General features: G+C 39.9%; 1 protein-coding gene across 25 annotated transcripts in view; it reads right to left on the bottom strand.

Annotated features, from left to right (window-relative positions):
• TENM3 (teneurin transmembrane protein 3) overlaps positions 1-20913 on the bottom strand; it is a 1577510-nt gene that overhangs the window by 217833 nt on the left and 1338764 nt on the right. For all 25 annotated transcript variants that reach the window (XM_082244015.1, XM_082244035.1, XM_082244033.1 and 22 more), the window contains 3 exons: positions 20642-20836; positions 16837-17037; positions 2706-2891 (listed from right to left, as the gene is read on the bottom strand). In XM_082244015.1, the coding sequence (XP_082100141.1) occupies positions 2706-2891; positions 16837-17037; positions 20642-20836 (582 nt within the window). The remainder of the gene's footprint in view (positions 1-2705; positions 2892-16836; positions 17038-20641; positions 20837-20913) is intronic.

The raw sequence follows: 20913 nt of genomic DNA, 5'->3' as shown, positions 1-20913 counted from the left end.
GGGTGATATACGGACATAATGCATGTCAATGGGGTTGCAGATGTCAGCGGATGACCATCCGCTGACATCCGATTTGCGTCCTTTCAGTTCTGTTCTGTTTTTTGGAACGGAACTTTCTTCCGTTTAAAAAACGGAAAGGACGCAAAATCGGATGTCAGTGGTGTCATCCGCTGACATCCGCAATCCCATAAACATATATTATGTCCATATATCATCCGCAAACGGATGGGATGATATGCGGACATACGGACCGGATGACACAAGTGTCATCCGTGTCCGTAAAAAAAAAAAAGTGACTGAACGGACTACAAAAACGGAGCGCCCGTGTAAAAGAGGCCATAGAGGACTTTGTTTGCACGTGATACGTGGATTCACCTCATTTACAAAGCTAAGTCAAAACTGACTTTGCAAAGAGAGGATCCACTTAGTAAGTAAGCTAAAGTTATGCTTCATTTAACTGAAGCTGCCAACTTAAATCATCTAATCATGTGCAAGCAAAAATACTGTTTTTTTTTTTTTTTTCCATTTTCCTTTGCAAATGATTGGGTATTTTTCTGCAAAGTACATTTCACTTTGTTTAACCTTATTCACTAAGGTGAGTGAAAATTCACTTTAAAAGTGAACATGCTCTATTCTGTTGGTAAATCAACCCCAATGTGTAGCAATGTATAATATCTATTGGAATGGATTAGCAGCTTGAAAGCAATAACTATCCTGCTGTATACAAATATAAGGGCAATATCCATAGCCTTTTCAAATACCAGAACCCTGAGGTGTTATATTGATTTACAATCATCTATTAATAGCTTCTGTTTTCACATGCAGTGGTTATCGGCTAGACAATGAACACAAGATAATGCTGAAATCTCTCACTGTTTTCAATGTAAAACATGGAGGACAGTTCCCTCCCTCCTACCAAAAAACAAACAAAAAAACAACAACATTGGATTTATCTTATTGTAAAAAAAAACCTGTCTTGGAGTACATTACCGACTATTACTATGTACCTGAATACTCATCCTGTTGTACAACTAAGAAAAAATCCCATCAAGTCGTTTTATAACAGTGGGCCAAATCTCATAATTGAACACAAATAATAAAAACTCTTTATAAAGTGGAAACAACTTCACAATGGTGAATTTCAGTTTCTAAAATTATCATGTGCCACTTATCAGGTTACAGGGTTTCACCTGTAAACACAGAGAGTATAGGTCACATATGATCCCCATGGAGAGGTTGGGTCTGCAAATGCAGTTCAAAATATGGTCATATGAGTGCCTTAAGTCATCAAACAACCTCTACTGTTGCTTCTGACACAAACCTAAGATTGAATTTGATAGATATGGGAGTATGTATGTGGGCCAAAAAAAAAAAAAAAGCATCCACACATTTAGGACACCCAAAATTATGGGTGATTTATTGCAAGTGCATCTTTGCTCACTGGTACTGACTACTATTCCAGAGCTTCTCTTCTCCCTCAATTCCCCCCCTAATTTAGCTAATGTGATGTCAGTGCTGGCGGAGAGAGGCAGGGAAGTGGTAATCAAGGATGCAGGTGCCTGATGTCTTCGTTATTAACCAATGACATCATCGTCATTAGAATGCCATCTGATTGCCACACAGTGCCCAAGGTTGTATAGGTTCACAATAAAAACCTGTGGCTATGTGTAACAAAAAAGCAGGTGTGATCCACTTGCTGGCTTGTTGACAGTTTTTGGGCACATTGGGGCAATTTTTAAGCATTTTCCAAGGCATTCCTAAAGAATTCAAAAGGCTCCCCAGGGTGCCATGGTTAAAGTAGGCTACTCTAGACCCCCATATACAAATAAAGCAAAGTCACAGAAGAGTTCTACCACCACAGAACAGCATCGGGTTAAATACAGTCTTTTTTACAGGTTTGCGGAACTCTAAGTCACATTGTTATATTATTCTTTAGCTGGTTGTATAAAAGAACCGCATAAGTCTGTCGTACATCTTCACATTCAAATATACATTTTATCAAAAAAACAGTCAAAAAATGATTTTGGACAAGAGATAATGGTTACTTCAAAAGAGAAGTTGTTTTTGTATCTTCATTTCATGGGAATGGCATGTATGCCTTCATATTACACTGTGCTGATCAAAAAATGCGTGTGTGTCTCTGTGCTATAGTGTTTTGTAGATTTAGTTCAAATCTTTTGTGTCGTAAATCATTTTGTATTGTAAAAAAGAAGGGTTTAAATTTTTACATACACAGCATCTAAAACTCAAGAGGAAAGATTAAAAGCTTTTACTAGTATAAATATAAGTTATATACAAACTACCCCTCTTACCATTATTATTGCTGTATGCCTCCAATTTTTTTTCAAAATACTGTACTTGGTGCTCTGCGTTGTATAGTACAACATCTAAAGCCTCTTACTACAGAAGCAGTAAGTAGGACAAAGGTACTTTTAATTCTATAAACCTTATAATAAAAAAAATATGACTGTATAAAACATCATACTCTCATGTGTTGAAACTAGCATTTATTTAGTAAAATATTCTAAATGTCATTGTACATGCATGATTAGGAAGCTGACAAAGAGAATTAAGAGTTACGGGGAAAGGCCCATTGCTTTTACACAAATGGTTAGGTCTTCTCACAAGATTAAGGTTGTAGAAGGTGATCATTAATGCATGACTGAGATGACAATGGAAATATCCTGAGTAGGTTTGCTACTTACCAATTGTGCAGTGCTCTCCATTCCAGCCCTGGTTACATTCACACTTGCCATCTTTGCAGGTACCATGTTCCAAGCAACGAGGGTGACATGCTCTCTGGTTGCAAGAAGGTCCTGTCCACCCTTCTTCACACCGACATGATCCACCCATGCAGACGCCATGAGAGCCACAGTCAACTGGACAGATTTCTACACAAAGTAAATATAAATGTTAGCAATTTGGGTAGGTTAGACATAATGTAGCAGTGGTTTGATTTCAATAATTCCCCAAATAAACAAACCCACCATAACATGGAGGTCACCTTTTTTTTTTAGAGTAATATGTCTACAATGGTCTTGTAATGCCCACAGTCAAATTTAGAAAATGGGTATATACTTGTGTATATTTATATAAATAAGAAAGAGTAGAAAGGGAAAGCAATGTATCTGCTGGATATAGAAAAAAAAAAAACTTTGAATTACCCATTATTCACTCCCCAGCCCTGTGGTAAGTTAGATCTACTGGTTCCACATGGGACTACACACTTCAGATAATTTGTATTGCAGGTAAGCCCTTAACCCACTCTTGAATAGAGATTTTGCCTTCAAGTGATTTATAGCAATAACAGGCTTGCAAAGTTAAAGTTCAGGAAAACCATACTTATATAATTATAGATCACAGATGAATTTAACGGGCTTCCGTATCATTATTGTGCTATATTGTGACATGTGTGGATTAACCTCTCACTCCAAGGTAAACCTCTATTTTCCAAGTCACAAAAGACTCACTTAAAATAATATATACAGACAGAACCAGTTCAAATTCTCATTAAGTATGACATATGATAAGTTATACTGTACAAAAACTGAATTCCTTTTATCTGCTCTGGGGCTGTTCTACTCTCTGCAGTTCTCTGCAATATTGTCTGTGTGCAGGATTACACACTGTGAAGCTTGCATTTGTCCTGATATCCCAGGTAGCGCATACCTAGCAGACATAACAATTATTCACATCCTAAATCTCAATCAATTTTGGTATCTTACCTTGTAAGTGGTGACTGGTTTCCATGTGTTTTGCAAATGTATGCATCCAGGGCACCTTTTTTTTATGTAATCAGTCATTAGAAAGAGGCTTTAATAGGGTCATTTTTGCTGGCTGGTTAATGCACTCTCTATGATTGCCCTTACATATGCACCATTCTTGCTGGTTACAATATGACAAGCTTTTTGCCATTTTTTTCTTTGAAGTAAAAGTAGTGGTTGTTAAGCCACTGATATAAAATCATCCCTTTCCCTCTGTAATATAACAATAAGCGCCCCTGTGTCTGTGTTATAGAAAAAATATGCCAATCTGTACCTATATCAGAGCATCTCCCAGTGCTCAGCTGACTCCTCAGCTCTCTCCTCTCCAGCCAGGGAGGAGGGGAAGAGAGGAGAGAGAGAGCCGAGCGGTCATGTGTCCGCCGGGAGCCGCTCTGATATAGGTACAGATCGCCATATCTTTTCTATAACACAGACACACGGGCACTTATTGTTATTACAGAGGGGATAGGATGACTTTATATTAATAATGAGAGCAGCAGAAGGGGAGGGGCAGGCACTGACACAAGCAGACAGGCAGGGAGGGGAGAACAGAGAAGGACAGAGAGCAACGGATGACGGAGGCATGTGAACTGACCACGGTGTCAGGGCTCAGAACCCATGATATACCGTGGTCGGTTTACAGAAGGAGGGCAGGACCAGGCAGGATCAGCCAGGTTTTTAAGGTGATACAAGGATCCAAAAGACACAGCACAAGCACTGTGCTGTATAACATGTTTTAAGTAAACCGGATCAATTTTTTTTTTTTTTTAGGGCAACAAACGCTTTAATGCAATTCTGGCATATACAATAGACAATAGATGTCTAGAGGATCAAAAAAAATCTATTTCCCTAATAGGCTATATGTATCACATACAGTGATATTATGGACACATAGATTACATCTTATAAAAGCAAGATTTTTTTTTTTTCATCGTAGTTACCAGACAAGTGGACTTAAATTGTTAGTCCACCTAAAACAAATGCTTACGTTTTGGGTACAGCCAATGAATCTGCTATCACTAGTCTCTTGTGTAATAGCTTGAGAAACTAGGTTGGAGATCTAGTCTGGGAGTTTAATGTAAAGGATATTTGCTTGCTTTTCAGATATCTTCATATTCAATACATACAAGTCTTCAATTTTTTGGATATTATCTACATGTTGTCATAAAAATATGCCAGATCCTGCTATCAATTCAACAGGTGAAAATTTGTATACTTATTATTTTCAACATACAATTTGCATAAGAAACAGTAACAGGTATTGACACTATAGAGGATGGGTAGATGTCTTCACACACATAATTCTTTTTAGAAATATTTGCCTGTCAAGCTCATTTGTGTATGGTAATTGGTACCTACACTGCCTAATTCATTCTAGAAATGCTCTCACTTTGCAAAAGTCTGTGTGATCACCCCCTCCCAAATTTGCATTTCAAATGAACAGGGTCTGTGCAGGGCAAAGCAACAGGTTCATATTAAAGCCAGCCTATGCAGAAGCCTATACTCACTTTCCTTCCCTACCAAACTCTGCTTCATGCCAGAAGCAAGGAAAAACAGCCCTATGTCAGCTAAAACCAATCTTAGTCTGAGCTTATATGAGATCGTCCCCGATGTGACAGTGATGGGACCAACTGCCAAGAAAAAGGACATTCAAGTGGGAGCAAGGAGTGTGGGTTATGCGATCCCCATATCTGGAACTACTGGGCTATTCTCCTCCCTTCAGGGAAAGAAGGAAAATTGAGTATTAGATGATGTGGGTGTCAGCTTTAAAGTGAATCTGTTACTTTGCTCTGCATCAGCAAAGCGCTGGTTCACCTAAAATTAAAATATCTACTGGTAGGTAGTTGTGTCTTAATTCCTTAACAGTGTATGTTTGCATTTTGCTAGTGAATTATATTTCCCATCAGCCTTTAAAAAAGCATATAAATAACAATTGCCTTTGTTTCAGATAAAAATGCTCTCTCTGTTTTGTTCTCCAGAGAGGGTTTATGTGTCATCACAATTGTCCTGGGGAATGGAAGACCTTGGAGATTATCAGTATAAACTTGTGTTTCACTGAAAATAATCATACAATTTTCTTCAAGTTTTAAAGGATAATATAGGCAAAATCATCTATAGGGATTACACTACTTTAACTACGTCTATTTCCCAATTCTAAAGAATATTTACACGTGAGGTAATTAGGTAAAATACATTTCTTAATTGATGAATTAATAAAAAGAAAAAGGTGTGTGGGGGGGGGGGGGGGGGGATTCTATATCGAGAAAATTAATATCCAATTCAATCCACGGCACTATCCCCAAATTAAACTAAAGGAGAGAAACCCCCACCCTTTCCCCAATTGGGGAACAAGGTAAGAAAAAAAGGGGGGATTTTATGATGCCTTGAATAAAAAATAGTATAATCCACAAATATAAAAACCAGGATAATTTATTAGTATATCAAATATATTAAAATCATCAAAAAGGTAGCAATAGCACAATTTTCTATACAGATAATGTATCTGACTACACAGAGTCAGATAGATACAATGTGGGTAATTCAGGATCTAATGATGATTCTGAATTACCTACATTGTATCTATCTGACTCCACGTAGTCGGATACATTATCTGTATAGAAAACTGTGCTATTGCTGCCTTTTTGATGATTTTAATATCTTTGATATACTAATAAATTATCCTGGTTTTTATATTTGTGGATTATACTATTATTTATGCAAGGCACCATAAACCCCCCCCCCCCCCTTTATTCTCCTACCTTGTTCCCCAACTGGGGAAAGGGTGGGGGTTTCTCTCCTTTAGATGAATTAATAAAACATCATTCTCATAAAGTTTTGAGCTTTAATATTTCAGGCATTTTTTTTAAATGGTGAACCCCAACAGTTTAGGAAAAAGAGCTTTGGTTGTGACAGTCACCTTCTCTCTAGTGGTGTTGCCTCCAGTAAGTCCTTTCCATTCATTAGGGACCTGCCCAGGTTCCAGCATTTAAAAATCTTATAAGGAGTGTCTTTTGCATGTGACACCATTGCCTTTTAGGTACTGCTAGTACTTAAAGACGATTGGGGCAGTGATATCTATTTCACTTGCTTGGTCACAGGTTTGCTTTAGAATGATCTGTCTTTAACACAAGAAGCACATAAATGTCTTCCAATATGTGCTGCCATTGTGCTCAGCAGGAATCCGGAGACATTTCTCTCTCAAAGGAACAAGAGTCTGTCAGCAAAGAACAGAAAATATTCTATGCTCCTCCAGCATCAATTGGCCAAGAATGTATTTGAAGGTCTGATGGCATGTCAACTATAGAGATTGCAAACAATGTCCAGTTAAAACTGGCAGAATTGGGTGACAATCATCTGATGTAACTGTAGCTGCTTGTGCTTATAACTCAGCTGGATATTTATTCAGGCAATCATCAAATGTGCAGAGTGTCAGGATCAGCCTGTGCACGAGTAACTTAAACATTTTTCTGCTGTTTTTTTGAGAATGTCTAGAATAAATATCATTGGTGTTCCTGTTATTTGAAACAAGAGCATATACAATATAGGGGGGAAATCTCTTTTCATCTGTATCACTGGAACTGCAGTTCTGTGGAAGTTGGCTAATAAAGCATATAGACTGAATTTTGCACCATCATGCTTTCTAGAATCTATACTAAACTGCACTTTATTCGTCAACCCATTTCTGTCATAGACCTGTCACCTTTAATACATACACTGAATGCCAGACTGACAATTTAAAATATACCTGCATAAATTTAAGAAATGAGTCAATACAGATACAGCGAGGTAAAATAAAAAATAAGCTTCGATAAGTAAATTAAAGCCCCCACTCAGCAATGTGCACCATGTAAGGTAGCATCTATAAACCAATAACACTTTGATTGGCAATGATGCAGCAGCTAAAAGCATTTAGGAATTGAGACTTTAAAGCTGCACTTTGAAAATCACAGGCATGGAGGTCCATGTGCAGAGCACACCTACAGTCACCTTCTTTTCATTTGCATTTTACTAGTCTTTAATGCACAAAGGACACATTGGGATGATGTAGGCAAAATACTAAAGAGAACAGCCTTTACCTCTTGAGACTGGCCATACAATATACAATCTTGTTGTACAATTGTCAATTAGATTTACCAAAACCATATACTATGGGGTAAAACCTAAACACTTTCAAAGTGTATGCAATCAGGCAGGCCCTTGCACTACATAGTTGAAGGTAAATAGGAAATACAGATTTGAGTGATCATGGAAGAGGGGTGTGAGCAGGTAAGTGAGCAGGGGTGAATGTGAGGTTTAGAGGTTATCAGTAGTAGGCGAGGCGTGCAGAAGGGAGTAGTGAGTGAAGGGTGCAGAGGTAACTGATGAACAAGGATCTGCAGAAATCAGCAGTGGACAGGGAGTACAGAGGTGGACAAGGGGGTGCAGAGGTAAGAGGTGGATGAGGGAGTACTGTGATGAACAGTAGACAAAGGGTGCAGAGGTAACGGGGGGGGGTGTAAAGGTTGGCACTAAAAAAAGAGATTAGAAGTTGACCAGTGGGTGATAAAGGATGCAGATGTGAGTGGTTGACTGGATATTGTTGGCATAAGGGGGAGGATTTCTGCTTTGAAGAAAGGAAAGGGAGGAATTTTGTTTGAGATGAGGGGACATATTCACTTGAGGAAGAAGGATTTTAGCTTGTGGATTAGTGGGAGTTTCTACTGGTGTATCCTACTTGGGGTGGGTATGTGAGAAAAGAAGTTGGGAGCTTTCTGCCTTAATATTAGCACTCTGTGCTATGTGCTAAACCCCCTTATACACATCCTACCAGCAATCCCTCATTGCTTCCTCTTCCTCCACAGCTGGAAATAAAATCATTGGTTTCAATGAACCAGAGGGAGTAGTGATGTCACTCCCTCGGTCACGTGACAGTGATTAGAACTAGTGATTAGATGCTTGACCTGTGCACCATCACAGGAAAGGAGGTCAGATTTGGCTTCACACCCAGACATGTTCGGTATTGTGGACAACTGTGAAGGAGAAAAGAGCAGTGAGGGGTTTGGCAGGGAAACTTTTTATGGGCAAGGTGACAATGTCGCTAAGATTTTATGACTTCTTCATTCTGGGGATGTGGCAATCAGGTGTGTACAACATATAACACCTGCCCCACACCATCCAAGACTAAAAACAACGTTTTGGCTGGATATACACTTTAAAAAAGATTGTATTGAGGTGTATATGTGTCTTGCCTGCAGCATATTTTCTGGCTATAAGTTACAAGTTATTAAGTTATAAGTTAAAACTGATAATGATGTGAGCACAGAAAAGACATTTGTGGTTATTTCATTATAAACGTTATGTTATATTTGTCTGACCTACACGTGCCTCTTTGATTTAATTGTAAGCAGGATGACTGAATGATCAAAATCAATGTCAAACTGGCCAAAACAATCAATTTCAGTGGGGGTTGAATAATTTTGAACACAACTGTAATTGACACATACAGTATGTGCTTTGCATAGAGCAAGCATGCTCAGATTTTGTGCTCTCCCAACGTGGCCACACCCGCTGTTCAACACGGTGCACATAGCGAGCCACATTATTTTTCTCCTTGGTGTGCCCAGGAGTGCCCAAGGTCTTTTGAAATGCCCCTGCTTTTGCACCATTATCTTAGATCTTAAAGAGAACTTAAATAACCAACTTGTCTGACATAAGTATGGTATAGAGCAGGGGTCTTCAAACTATGGCCCTCCAGTTGTACAGGAACTACAATTCCCATCATGCCTAGTCCTGTCTGTGAATGTCAGAGTTTTACAATGCCTCATGGGACGTGTAGTTCCGCAACATCTGGAGGGCCGTAGTTTGAGGGTCCCTGGTATAGAGGAACATTTAATGAACACACCTGTAACACTTTTTAGCTGCTTAGTATAGTTAAAAGCAAGTAAATTTGTTATGGGACACTGGCTATAACTGCCGTTTATGACATATATTGTAAGCACAATGCCTTCATTTTTGCTAATAATAGAAAACATGGTGCAATGAAATTAGAGATACCTGCCTAGTCTGGGATGGGCCTACATGCACCCTGAAGTGCAACAAACATAAGAATCCACAAACTCAAATACCACTGATATCCACCTGCCATCTAAAGCATCCTGGCTGTTGCCTTTGACCATATGAGGAAAGATGCATAGTCTCTATTCCTATGCAACATTTACCAAAACCAGTTTTTACACTAGTAGTAAGATGACCATAGGCGTGCCCAGGCACACCCTAATCACCCTGTGTGGTGCAGATTCCCCTTGCTGATATTTCACCAAATCCCCCCAATGGGGCTACTACAACATTTTTTTTTTAAATAGAAGAATAAAAATTAACAACTACTGACACCAAACTCTGACCTACTGACAAGTCCACTGCCCTAATAACACTGTCCATATTTTAATACATTTGGGGTGCACACTCTAATGCAATAGGCTGCACACCCCTATGAAGCTGACCAAAACTAAAAAGCAATTTGGACTTTTCAGTTCTCTCTGTCAAATCATTCCTGTCTCCAGCAGATTCTGTTACTTTTTAAAAGAACAGTGATGGCTTGATTAACTTCAAAGCTTGAAAATATCAACTTGACAGTGGGAAATAGAGGGGTTTATTTCACCAGTACCTTTTTTTGTTCCATCTAATCAATTTTTCATTAGGGTGAAGGTGTTTATCAGCTTTTAGCACACAAGCTTTGAACACGATGCGTCAATCTTTGTAATGAACTTATTAATTAGAGCTAATTTAATTCAAGTGGAATTGAAGGTCTAATTAATGGAATGACTGCTTATGAAGATAGAGGAAAGCTGTGTTGATCTTCAACCTAAACACTGAGAAGGAAGTTTTTCTTCCCTCCAGCAGGAGAACAAACCAATTCTCACTATGCTTAGATTTATTACATCATGATTACAGAAGTCTGAAGGTCACCTCCTGCTTTTAAGATTATGTGCTCCTCAAAGGTTATGCTTAAAAAGAAAATATACAATCTGTTTTAAAGACAGCATTAGTTGTCTCAATAAAGGCAGCTATAAAAGCTCACATCCATGTAGGTAATGTAGGCACAAGCCTTGTTTACTGTCACTGGCTTCCGCCTGTATATGCATTTCAAACAATATTCAGAGCTCAGCGGAATTAATATCGCATGCCTGGAAGACTTATGCTTAACCCTGAAATGTTTATTAATTTTAGGGGTCCTTATAGCTGAACCTGTCAAGGTAGTTTTTATTTCAAATGGATAAGAATACTTTTAATGTGCTGCACTAAAAATACCACACATTGCAAATCCTTAGCGATCTGTGCACTGCTATATGCTGCTGGGAGATGACAGCACTGGGTTTATCCTATAACAAAAGGCAAGGTGCAGAATGGTGTAGAGGGTAAGGTATTCCACACACACTCTTAATAGAAGTGATGCACAGATGAGAATATATGAATGGTTTCTATGGATATGAGCACTTTGCAAGCCCTTAGTGATCTTTGTACTTCCTTATAGATGATGCCTACGGATGTTGTGAATTGGTCTGTCACATGCAGTCTTTTCACAATGTGATCTCCAGGAGCTAATTAGTATGATCTAGTTATACAAATGCAATCAAAAAGCCATAGACAAATAGATAGCCCCCAAAAATGGCCGGAGGTAACACATTTACCTACAGCATTAGCCAGTGGTGTATTTTGGTTTTGCGCTGCCCTAGGCAAGAGTTGGGCGCCCCCCCTCCTCTTCTGTAAATTTGCCCCACTCCTTTTTTAATGGATGTGTCTCCCTCCAAAATTGAAGGACTACAAGTCCCAGCATGAACTCCTGAGATCTCACGAGAGGGGGGGGGGGTGAGAGGTGGTGGGAGAGAGAGAGGGGGGTGGTTGAGGGAGAGAGATAGAGAGGGGGTGGGTGAGGGCGGGAGAGAGAGGGGGATGAGAAAGAGAGAGGGGGGTGGGTGAGGGAGGGAGAGAGAGGGGAATGAGAGAGAGAGGGAGGGGTGGGTGAGGGACGGAGGGAGAGAGAGGGAGGGGGTGATGAAAGAGAGAGGGGGAAATCAAAGAGAGAGAAGATAGGGGGGATGAGAGAGAGAGAGGCGGGTGAGAGAGAGAGGGAGGGATGAGAGAGAGACAGAGGGGGGTGAGAGAGAGAGAGTGAAGGAGTGAGAGAAAGAGGGGGGATGGGAGAGAGAGAAACGGGGGGTGGGTGAGAGGGCGTGTGAGAGACAGAGAGAGAGGGAGAGAGGGGGTGGGTGAGAGAAAGAGAGAGGGGGGATGGGTGAGAGAGAGAGAGGGGGGATGGGAGAGAGAGAGAGGGGGGGATGGGTGAGAGAGGGAGAGAGAGACGGCTCTAGCAAGCAGTGGCCAATAGAATCTCAGGTGGAACAGAAGTGACATCATGACATTGCTCCAGCCCTCCAAGGCCATAGAGGTGACTAAAAAGCATCTGGTTTTTGATCTTCTATGGGAGCACACAGCCACACTGTTAGATCATTTCTTGGGCGAACCGGAAAGCCGAAGAAACACTGGTGAGTGGTGGAGGGGGGCACCCCCTGCTTTGTAAAGCATTTCAGCAACTCATGAGCCGCTCAGACAGCTTTCATGAGAAAGTTAGCCACCGGCTGCAAAAAACGATACTGGGATTATGGCACATATCTTCAGCCATAATTCCAGTAAACCAATTGCAACCCACAACATACATACATACATACATACATACATACATACACATATATATATATATATTGTTGTGGCCAAGTGATTATAGGTATAGCCTGTTTAGGGCAATATAGGAGGAGTGTGTAGGCAGTCCTGGCACCAAGCAACATTTTCTTCCTTGTTAAATTACTTTATTTTCAAAGCATTATCCTAATGTCTATCAGCTATGACTAAGATACCACTGTCTGAAATGCATAAGCAATTGCTATTTCAATATTTGTTATTAAAGCAAAAAACCTTACTATTTAGAAATAAAAAAAAATGCTGGGAAATAAAATTCTTTGACAGACATGACTCTGCATGCCTCTTCTGCAAAGTGGAGCTGGTGCAGGAACTATGTAACCTAAGCCCACATGCACAGGACTTCTATCATCATTAGCTGCCCAATGACCAAAGAGGAGGGACACTAAACCTGGTAGACATGGCAGAGGATAGCAGAACTGCACTGGAGGTGGGCAAACACAGAGATGAGGCTGCCATAATGTGTAAGTATGCTGAGCTTATTATGGTAAGAGCTGCCTACCCTCCGTTACACTACAGTTCCTTTGAAGAAGAGTCATTTTATGTAATTATCACTTAGATTTGCCGGTTTTCACCTTTTTTTTGATTCTTTAAGTGGGTGTTCTGTGCAGTCTGCAAATGGAGACTGCTGTTATCATTATTATCACGTAGATTAGCTGGCTTTTTTCTTAAGTCTATGGGCACCTTTAGTTCAAATCTGCATGATAACCAACTAAGGATAAGTAGTTTTGGAATATAGGAATAAAATGTAAAAAGTTGCAGTAAAATTGAATTTTATTACTTTTCATTTTATTCAGGTGACACAATATAAATATAAGTTCCAGTTCATGCAAATATATTTTTTTTCCTATGGCTAGTTAAATGTTTGCATACTGTCAGTCTTAACTTAGCATACACATTTTTGGTGACTAGTGGCAGTTATAACTCAGGACATCATGGCTTATTGAATGACTAACTCTATTTGCCGATGCATCATGTGATGCATACAATTTGCAGGATTAATTTATGCTATAGGATCCAGGAAACTGCATCATTTTTATAATGTTACATGCTGTAGGCTATTTCCAGAGTTTTGATAGCGGTTCTACTCTTCCTTTCTTCACAGCTGGTGAATTATAAAACAAAATTAAGGTTTTCTATTGTTTATAAATATGTATACAGTTTTATAATGAATTTTGAATATGTGATACTTCCCTGAGATGCCATTAGTTCGGATGAAATTTATAATGCAACAGTCTGGCAGCTGAATGAAGAAAATATTACAAAAACACAGGGCTGTATTCATTATCTATTAATGAATTTGTTATGAAATTATCAGACAAATGTCCTTATTGCCTTTGTGAGTAATGATGGTGTAAGGGAACAGACAATTAATTTAGTTGGGAATCGGTAATTTTGGAGTACATGGCTGTACAGTGTTTTACTGATTTTTGTATAAGAGGCCAACAACAAACTTTGAGTAATTTTACAACATACATAGAATGTTTACAGCACTCCAATTGCATAGATGGAACAACATACTTTAGAACTAATATTGACCTAACGCAGGGCTTGACAAATTTGCTTGGAATCTAGGAGCCAGCTAAAAAAGTTAGGAGCCAGCTTTTTTTCCAGCATGCCGAATGGTCCCCGCCTGCCGCCTGGACCGGCTGCCATACACACTGGTCGAATGCCAGGCAGTTTTTATTGAACCAGCCGAAGTTGCCCAGCATTTGGCCCGTGTGTACTTGGCTTGATGGTGTGATGGGCAGCGGCTCACTAGGGAAGGACAGTGCAGCAAGGTGGGATTGATAGGAGATCCAGTATTGCATGCCACCTTAGGCCCCTTTCAAACAGGCACCTCCGCTAATCCCCACTGAGCAGGCGGATGACTGGTCCTGTCTGCTCCGCTATGCAGAATGAAAATGGGCAAAGTCTTGCTCACCTCTATGGGGAAATTGGATGAAAAAGGACCGCCTGTCCATTTCCATTCAATGCCATTGGAATCGCCGGACGAATGGAAAATAGAGCCACCATCCGTCTGTTTTTGTCAGACAGGATCGGATATCAGCGGGTGTCAGCGGACATTGGTCCGCTGATATCCGCCGCTCCATAGAGAAGACTGGAAGGTCCAATCAGGTCCGCCTGAAAAACTGACAGGCAGACCTGATTGGACAGCCCATTTCAAAGGGGCCTTCGGCTGTGTGGCTGTGGCATGACAGGGAGAGAATAAAAAATAATTAAACATTTTTAATGAAAAAAAATAAACTGTTTCCATTTTTGTGGGGGTGTAAATGGAACTGAGGCTGTTCCAACCAGCTACCCCACATTCCCTGTCCACTCACCATTAAGGACAGGGCGCCAGATAAGCCCGCAACACCTTCAACAGGCAGGATAAACCCTCAGTGCCATCAGTGACTGCTTGTCACAGCCCGGCCACCGCAAGAGGGCGCCAGTTCTCCGATGCAAGCATCTCGCTCCAGCAGGCCGCAAATCCACGGCCTAAATTATCGGCCGGCGCGGCATCTTAGTCCATGCACCCATGGGCGGGGGCCGCATGGGGACAAGACACCTGCTGCAATGTAGCCCAGGTGCCAGGCTGCTAATTCCAGTCGCCAATGTGACCTGACGCCTGGGGTTTGTTGAGCCCTGACCTAACGTGTTTCTCAATTGTTGGCTGAAATCCAACAAGAAGACACAAACTCCAGGCAAAAAATGTATCTACGGGAAATTGAAGCCCATCTGCAGTATCATCCCCCAACACCCTCAATATTCCTTCTTTCCATCTATGTCATTCCACATTATGGTCTTTTATGTTTTCCATGCTCTGCTTTGGTTTAAAAAGGTTATTAATGCTCTCCCCTCTCTCGCTTCTTTCTCAATTTTCTTTGCTGCCTGTCTTTATGTGCTTTACTCTCTTATTGTTGAGCACCTGTAGGCTCTGGATGGATAGGGTAGGCCATGCCCCCCCCCTTTTTTTTGCTAAGCATCCCACCTATATCCTTCGTTTGCGCCATAGTCGTGAGAAAATTGGTGGTTTAGACTGCACAATACTGCCCCGATTGCTAGGATGCTGTTCTTTTGGCTTTTTTTGTTTTTGTGTACATTGACTCTTATGTCTTTGACGCTCAACCTATTCTTACAAATTGATGCTCTGTTAGTCCTGTCTTACTCACATTCGCAGTTACAGTATAGGCAGTGATAGGAGAGCCCAAAGTCCCCTTTTACTACTGTTACATAGTTGCAGCTTTTCTAATTGCTGATTTCAGAGAGTGGGGACAGAAAAAGGCAGAACTGCGTGGGATAATACAGTATCATGCTCTAAATTATTACCTCCACTAATTTTGGCAGCGTTGACTTGATAACATCAGCACCACCTGAACTGAAACTACAGTGGGACATTGAGATGGGACATTAAGGACACTGGCCACCAAGTGCACAAAGATCAGAAAAGGGTGATCAGTCTCCTCAAGATAAATTGCTGGTAATCTGACTTTGCACAAGCGGTCTAGCAGACTTTGAAGTGGGATTGAGGACATTTGGATGAGTGTAGAAAAAAAAGATGCTTTCAAAATAGGTGAGCAATCCGACTATTCTACAATGCTCCTTGCATTAAACCCCGAGTGAAGGTGTGTTCATGTGCACTTTCTATCATTTTTTTTTTTATAATCTCTTTTTATGTTACTTTCTACCATTTAATAAAACTGACACTGATGGAAACTGCAAGCAAAATATAAAACAAGGACCTTATCCGTGCTACCACTCGTTTCAAGGTGATGCAACCTTATTTATCACTATGCTTTTTGCTAGGAATGTCTTAGGGCTCTTTCACACGGGCGTTCAGTTTTTTTGCCCGATCAGGTCCTTTTTTTCTTTTTTGAAACGGACACGGATGACACTTGTGTCATCCGGTCCGTATGTCTGTTTTTCATCCCATCCGTTTGCGGATGAAAAACGGACATAATGTATGTCTATGTAAATACGGATGTCAGCGGATGACACCACTGACATCCGTTTTTGCATCCGTTCCGTTTTTTGAACGGAAGAAAAAATAGGGTTCTCTTTCGTTCCAAAAAACTGAACTGAACGGAACGGACGAAAAACGGATGTCAGCGGATGATCATCCGCTGACATCCGTATTTACATAGAGATACATTATGTCAGTTTTTCATCCGCAAACGGATGGGATGAAAAACGGACATACGGAACGCTCGTGTGAAAGAGCCGTAAGAGGTCACTAAATCAATTAACAAACACTCAACTAATTTAGAATTATTCTCTTTGCAAGTGACTGACAGCTGAGATGAAACATGGTCCTCATAATAAGAAAATAAGAAGGGTATTGTATACAATTTTGTACCTGTTGAGCAGTCAGGTCCTGTCCAATTAGGATCACATGTGCAGCTTCCAGACTCTTGAATGTAGGTCCCATGGCCAGAGCACTGATCTGGACACATTGATTTCAGGATTTCACAGTTGGTGCCACCCCATCCTTGATTGCAATGGCATTCCCCATGAATACACACTCCATGGTAAGAACAAAAGGTATCCAGGCAATCAGCTAACAGACAAAGAAATAAACACAAATGGTAGTTTTAAAAGTCTTAGGTGAGTAAATATTCTCAGTTATCAATAAAATGTTAAATTGTTTCCTTCACAGTTACAATTTTTTGTTATTGAATGCTTAACTTCAGGTTTAGGCAAAGTTACTCAAATTAATTAAGCATAACCCAAGGCTAACCTTAATATTACAACGGAACCACCTAACACTTATCAAGGCAAAATGGCCTTATGCATAAAAATAGAAGATAAGGAAAAGTGGTGTCAGTACTACCATTCAGTTACATATGTGCTTTAATTTTCTAACCTGCACATTAAAACTGGAATGTTATGGGCAACAACCCCCCCCCTTTTTTTTTCTTTATGGTTTATAAAAAATCTCCACTATGAGAGTATAATTATGCTATTTTGCATTATGCAGCAATCTATCAGCTGAATACTTCACATCTTCCTGCACTGCTATTAACGTTCTTTTGATGATGAGACTTAATTCAGCAATTTGACTCAATAAAACGTTACACTTGTAGGGTCAATGGTCTGAAAATTTAATTCCAGGGACTTAATTGCATTGCTTTTCACATGCAAATCAATAAAAACAATTTGATCATGGAAAGAAAATGGTGGCTTCCTTTCTAAGAAGCCAAGACGAAATGGTCTGTGCTCTACATAACAACATCACAGATTTCCTAATTACATCTAGTAGTGCCGAAAGCCATGTATCATGTTTCAGTGTGATTTAGATACTGCATGATGTGAAATGCATTGGATTGTTTTTGTTCTCTTCATAGGGCACAACAGTTCTTCTATATGGAATCTTTCATAAGCTAATCCAAAAGTATTTAGGTTCTGTTGCCAAAGCAAACAGTTATGGTATATTTACTCCTTAGTATGAATTATAAAGAGTTTTGTTATCAGAAAGACATTTTCAAATCATATAAAAGTACAGGGTACAGAATACGGATACGGATACGGAACTGGCTAAAAGGGCGTGTCCAAAGGGTGGTAATAAACAGCGCATACTCAGACTGGTCTGAGGTAGTAAGCGGGGTCCCCCAAGGCTCAGTCCTAGGACCAACCTTGTTCAATTTATTCATAAATAGCATTGAGGACGGGATCAGTAGTTCGATATCAGTTTTTGCTGATGACACAAAATTAGGCAGGGCAATAACAGCACAGCATGAAGCAGATATCCTACAGAATGACCTGGACAAAATAACGGAGTGGGCAACGACTTGGCAAATGAGGTTTAACGTAGAGAAGTGTAAGGTTTTGCACTTGGGGACTAGAAACATTAAAGCACAATACACGTTAGGAGGGGAACCCTTGGGGGAATCAAAAATGGAGAAGGATCTGGGTGTCTTGGTTGATAATAGACTAGGCAGCAGCTTGCAATGTCAAGCGGCGGCTACCAAGGCTAGCAGAATATTAGCATGCATAAAGAAAGGGATGTTTTCCACAGATAAGACTATAATCCTTCCACTTTATAAAACTCTGGTCCGACCGCATCTGGAGTATTCTGTCCAGTTCTGGTCGCCAGTCCTCAGAAGGGATGTGTCGGAGCTGGAGAGAGTACAGAGAAGAGCAACTAAACTAATCAGGGGACTGGAGGACCTCGATTATGAAGAGCGTCTCCAATCGCTTGATTTATTCTCCCTGGAGAAGAGACGCCTAAGGGGGGACATGATAGCAATTTTTAAATTTCTCAATGGGGATCTCAGCTTAGAAAAAAAGCTGTTCAGTAGAAGGGATTGCATGAGGACTCGGGGGCATACAATGCGATTAGAGGAGAAGCGTTTTAACCTCAGGCAACGTGGGGGGTCCTTTACTGTTAGGGCTACAAGATTGTGGAATTCTCTACCACAAGAAGTGGTTTCTGCGGGTAGTATGGTGGCTTTCAAAAGACTATTAGACGTACATCTCAAAGAACAGAACATTCAGGGGTATGTGAGATGATTACAGCCACACACACCTACACATGTTGAACTGGATGGACTATTGTCTTTATTTAACCTCACCTACTATGTAACTAAGGACTGCAGGCCTGATATTTCAGGCTAAAGCCAACTCTTTTGAATATGCAAGCACAAATTGTGTTACCTATACATTGACCCCTTAATAAGTAAAAAAACACAATGTGTAACAACTGTTAAAAGTGCCTGGGTATGATCACTGAAGTAAACATAATCTGTGCACTAATGTGCTCACTGTAAGTATGGGAGAGCATGATGAGAGTATGGTGATTTAAATACACTTATATAGAGTCCAATCTTAATTTTAGTGTGATCGATATGTTGATACTGCTGTTTAAGCATATTACTAAATATTAGATTCAATTTTCCATAGACATCACTCCTAAGTGAACAACAGGATTATATTTAGTAAACAGAAATGGCAAAAATGTGGCCTTTTGTTATATTTAACCTTAACATTTAGTTTTTCTAGAATCAGGAATTCATCACACTGCTTCCCATATGGTATTTGCAAACTGTTCGGGACGTCACATATTCTGTAATAATTAACCTAAAGCAGACTTGAATTGAAAATAAGAAAAAATTCTTAGCTTAGTTACCCTCTTAAATGTTATTAAACGGAAACAGCAGAGGGAAAAATGCAACCTTACAAACTGGAAAGTACATTCGAGACCAGTTTGGCGCCTATTCATATGAGCAATGACAAGGTCTTTGAAAACAGGCTTGAGATCCTGACTGAGCTTCAGCCAATCAGTGGTTTTGCTTGCAAACTGCCCCTTCATCATGCCATTGGTCAAACAACCAGACTCCAATAGGGTCTCAATTTATTTTTTAGCTGTAAGAAAAGTAAATGTTCTACTCTTTCTCATGAAAGTGCAATATTGAAAATAACTATTCAAATAAATATATTTCTTTCAATGTAGGTCCAAGTTCTAACCTGCTTTTGTTAAAGTATATGTAAACCCTAACCTTATAAAACATCTCATTCACTGTAAAATAGAGATGAAAGGCAAAACATTTGTGTGTGTGTGTATATATATATATATATATATATATATATATATATATATATATATATATATATATATATATATATATATATATATATATATATATATATAGCTATCTATCTATCTATCTATCTATCTATCTATCTATCTATCTATCTATCTATCTATCTATCTATCTATCTATAAACCATTATAAACACCTTCTTTTCCCTTTTTCTAAATGCAGTCACATACCCTCTGCTCTCAGCTGCATAAGGAGCTCAGAGAGCTAGGGGGAGGAGAAGCAACAGTACACTGTTCTTCCCAGTGAATGGCTGTGTGTGTGTGTGTTGGGGGGGGGGTCATGGAAGAACAAGTCTGATCAATGGGGGAGAGCAGGATGAGTTCTCAGAACTGTCAGGAACACCAGGGATTTTGCACAAAGTGAGAACAGGATATCCTACAAGTACATGGTACAGGAATATGAAATGTTGGGCTTACATTTTCTTTAATTGAAAAAGGTTCTCAATAGGAAGGCCATACAGAATCATATTGATATCATGATCACCTACTAAGTATGTCAAACGGACAATAGGAGTAAGAATTTCTTTCACAGGTCTTTATACATCACATATTTCACGTTTACCTTCTTCACAGTTTTCCCCTTTATAACCTGAGTTACACGCACAGGATCCCATGATACAAACTCCATGGCCTCCACACAAAGGATCGATGCATTGAATACTAGGAACATCACACTCTGTTCCCTTCCATCCACTATAGCATAGGCAGCGTCCCTTGGCGTATTGACCATTCCCATTACACAACACAGGACAGGCTGCTGTGAAATATAACATGACAAAAGAAGAATTAGGTTTGTTTTTATTTTTTTCCTTTTTTTTGTTCAAGTGGTGGCAA

The sequence above is a fragment of the Pelophylax lessonae genome (genome assembly GCF_965119305.1).
Source record: "Pelophylax lessonae genome assembly, chromosome: 1".
In the NCBI taxonomy this organism is placed as follows: Eukaryota; Metazoa; Chordata; class Amphibia; order Anura; family Ranidae; genus Pelophylax; species Pelophylax lessonae.
The sequence above is the reverse complement of the archived record's forward strand: the minus strand, read 5'-3'. Positions and strand labels throughout refer to the sequence as shown.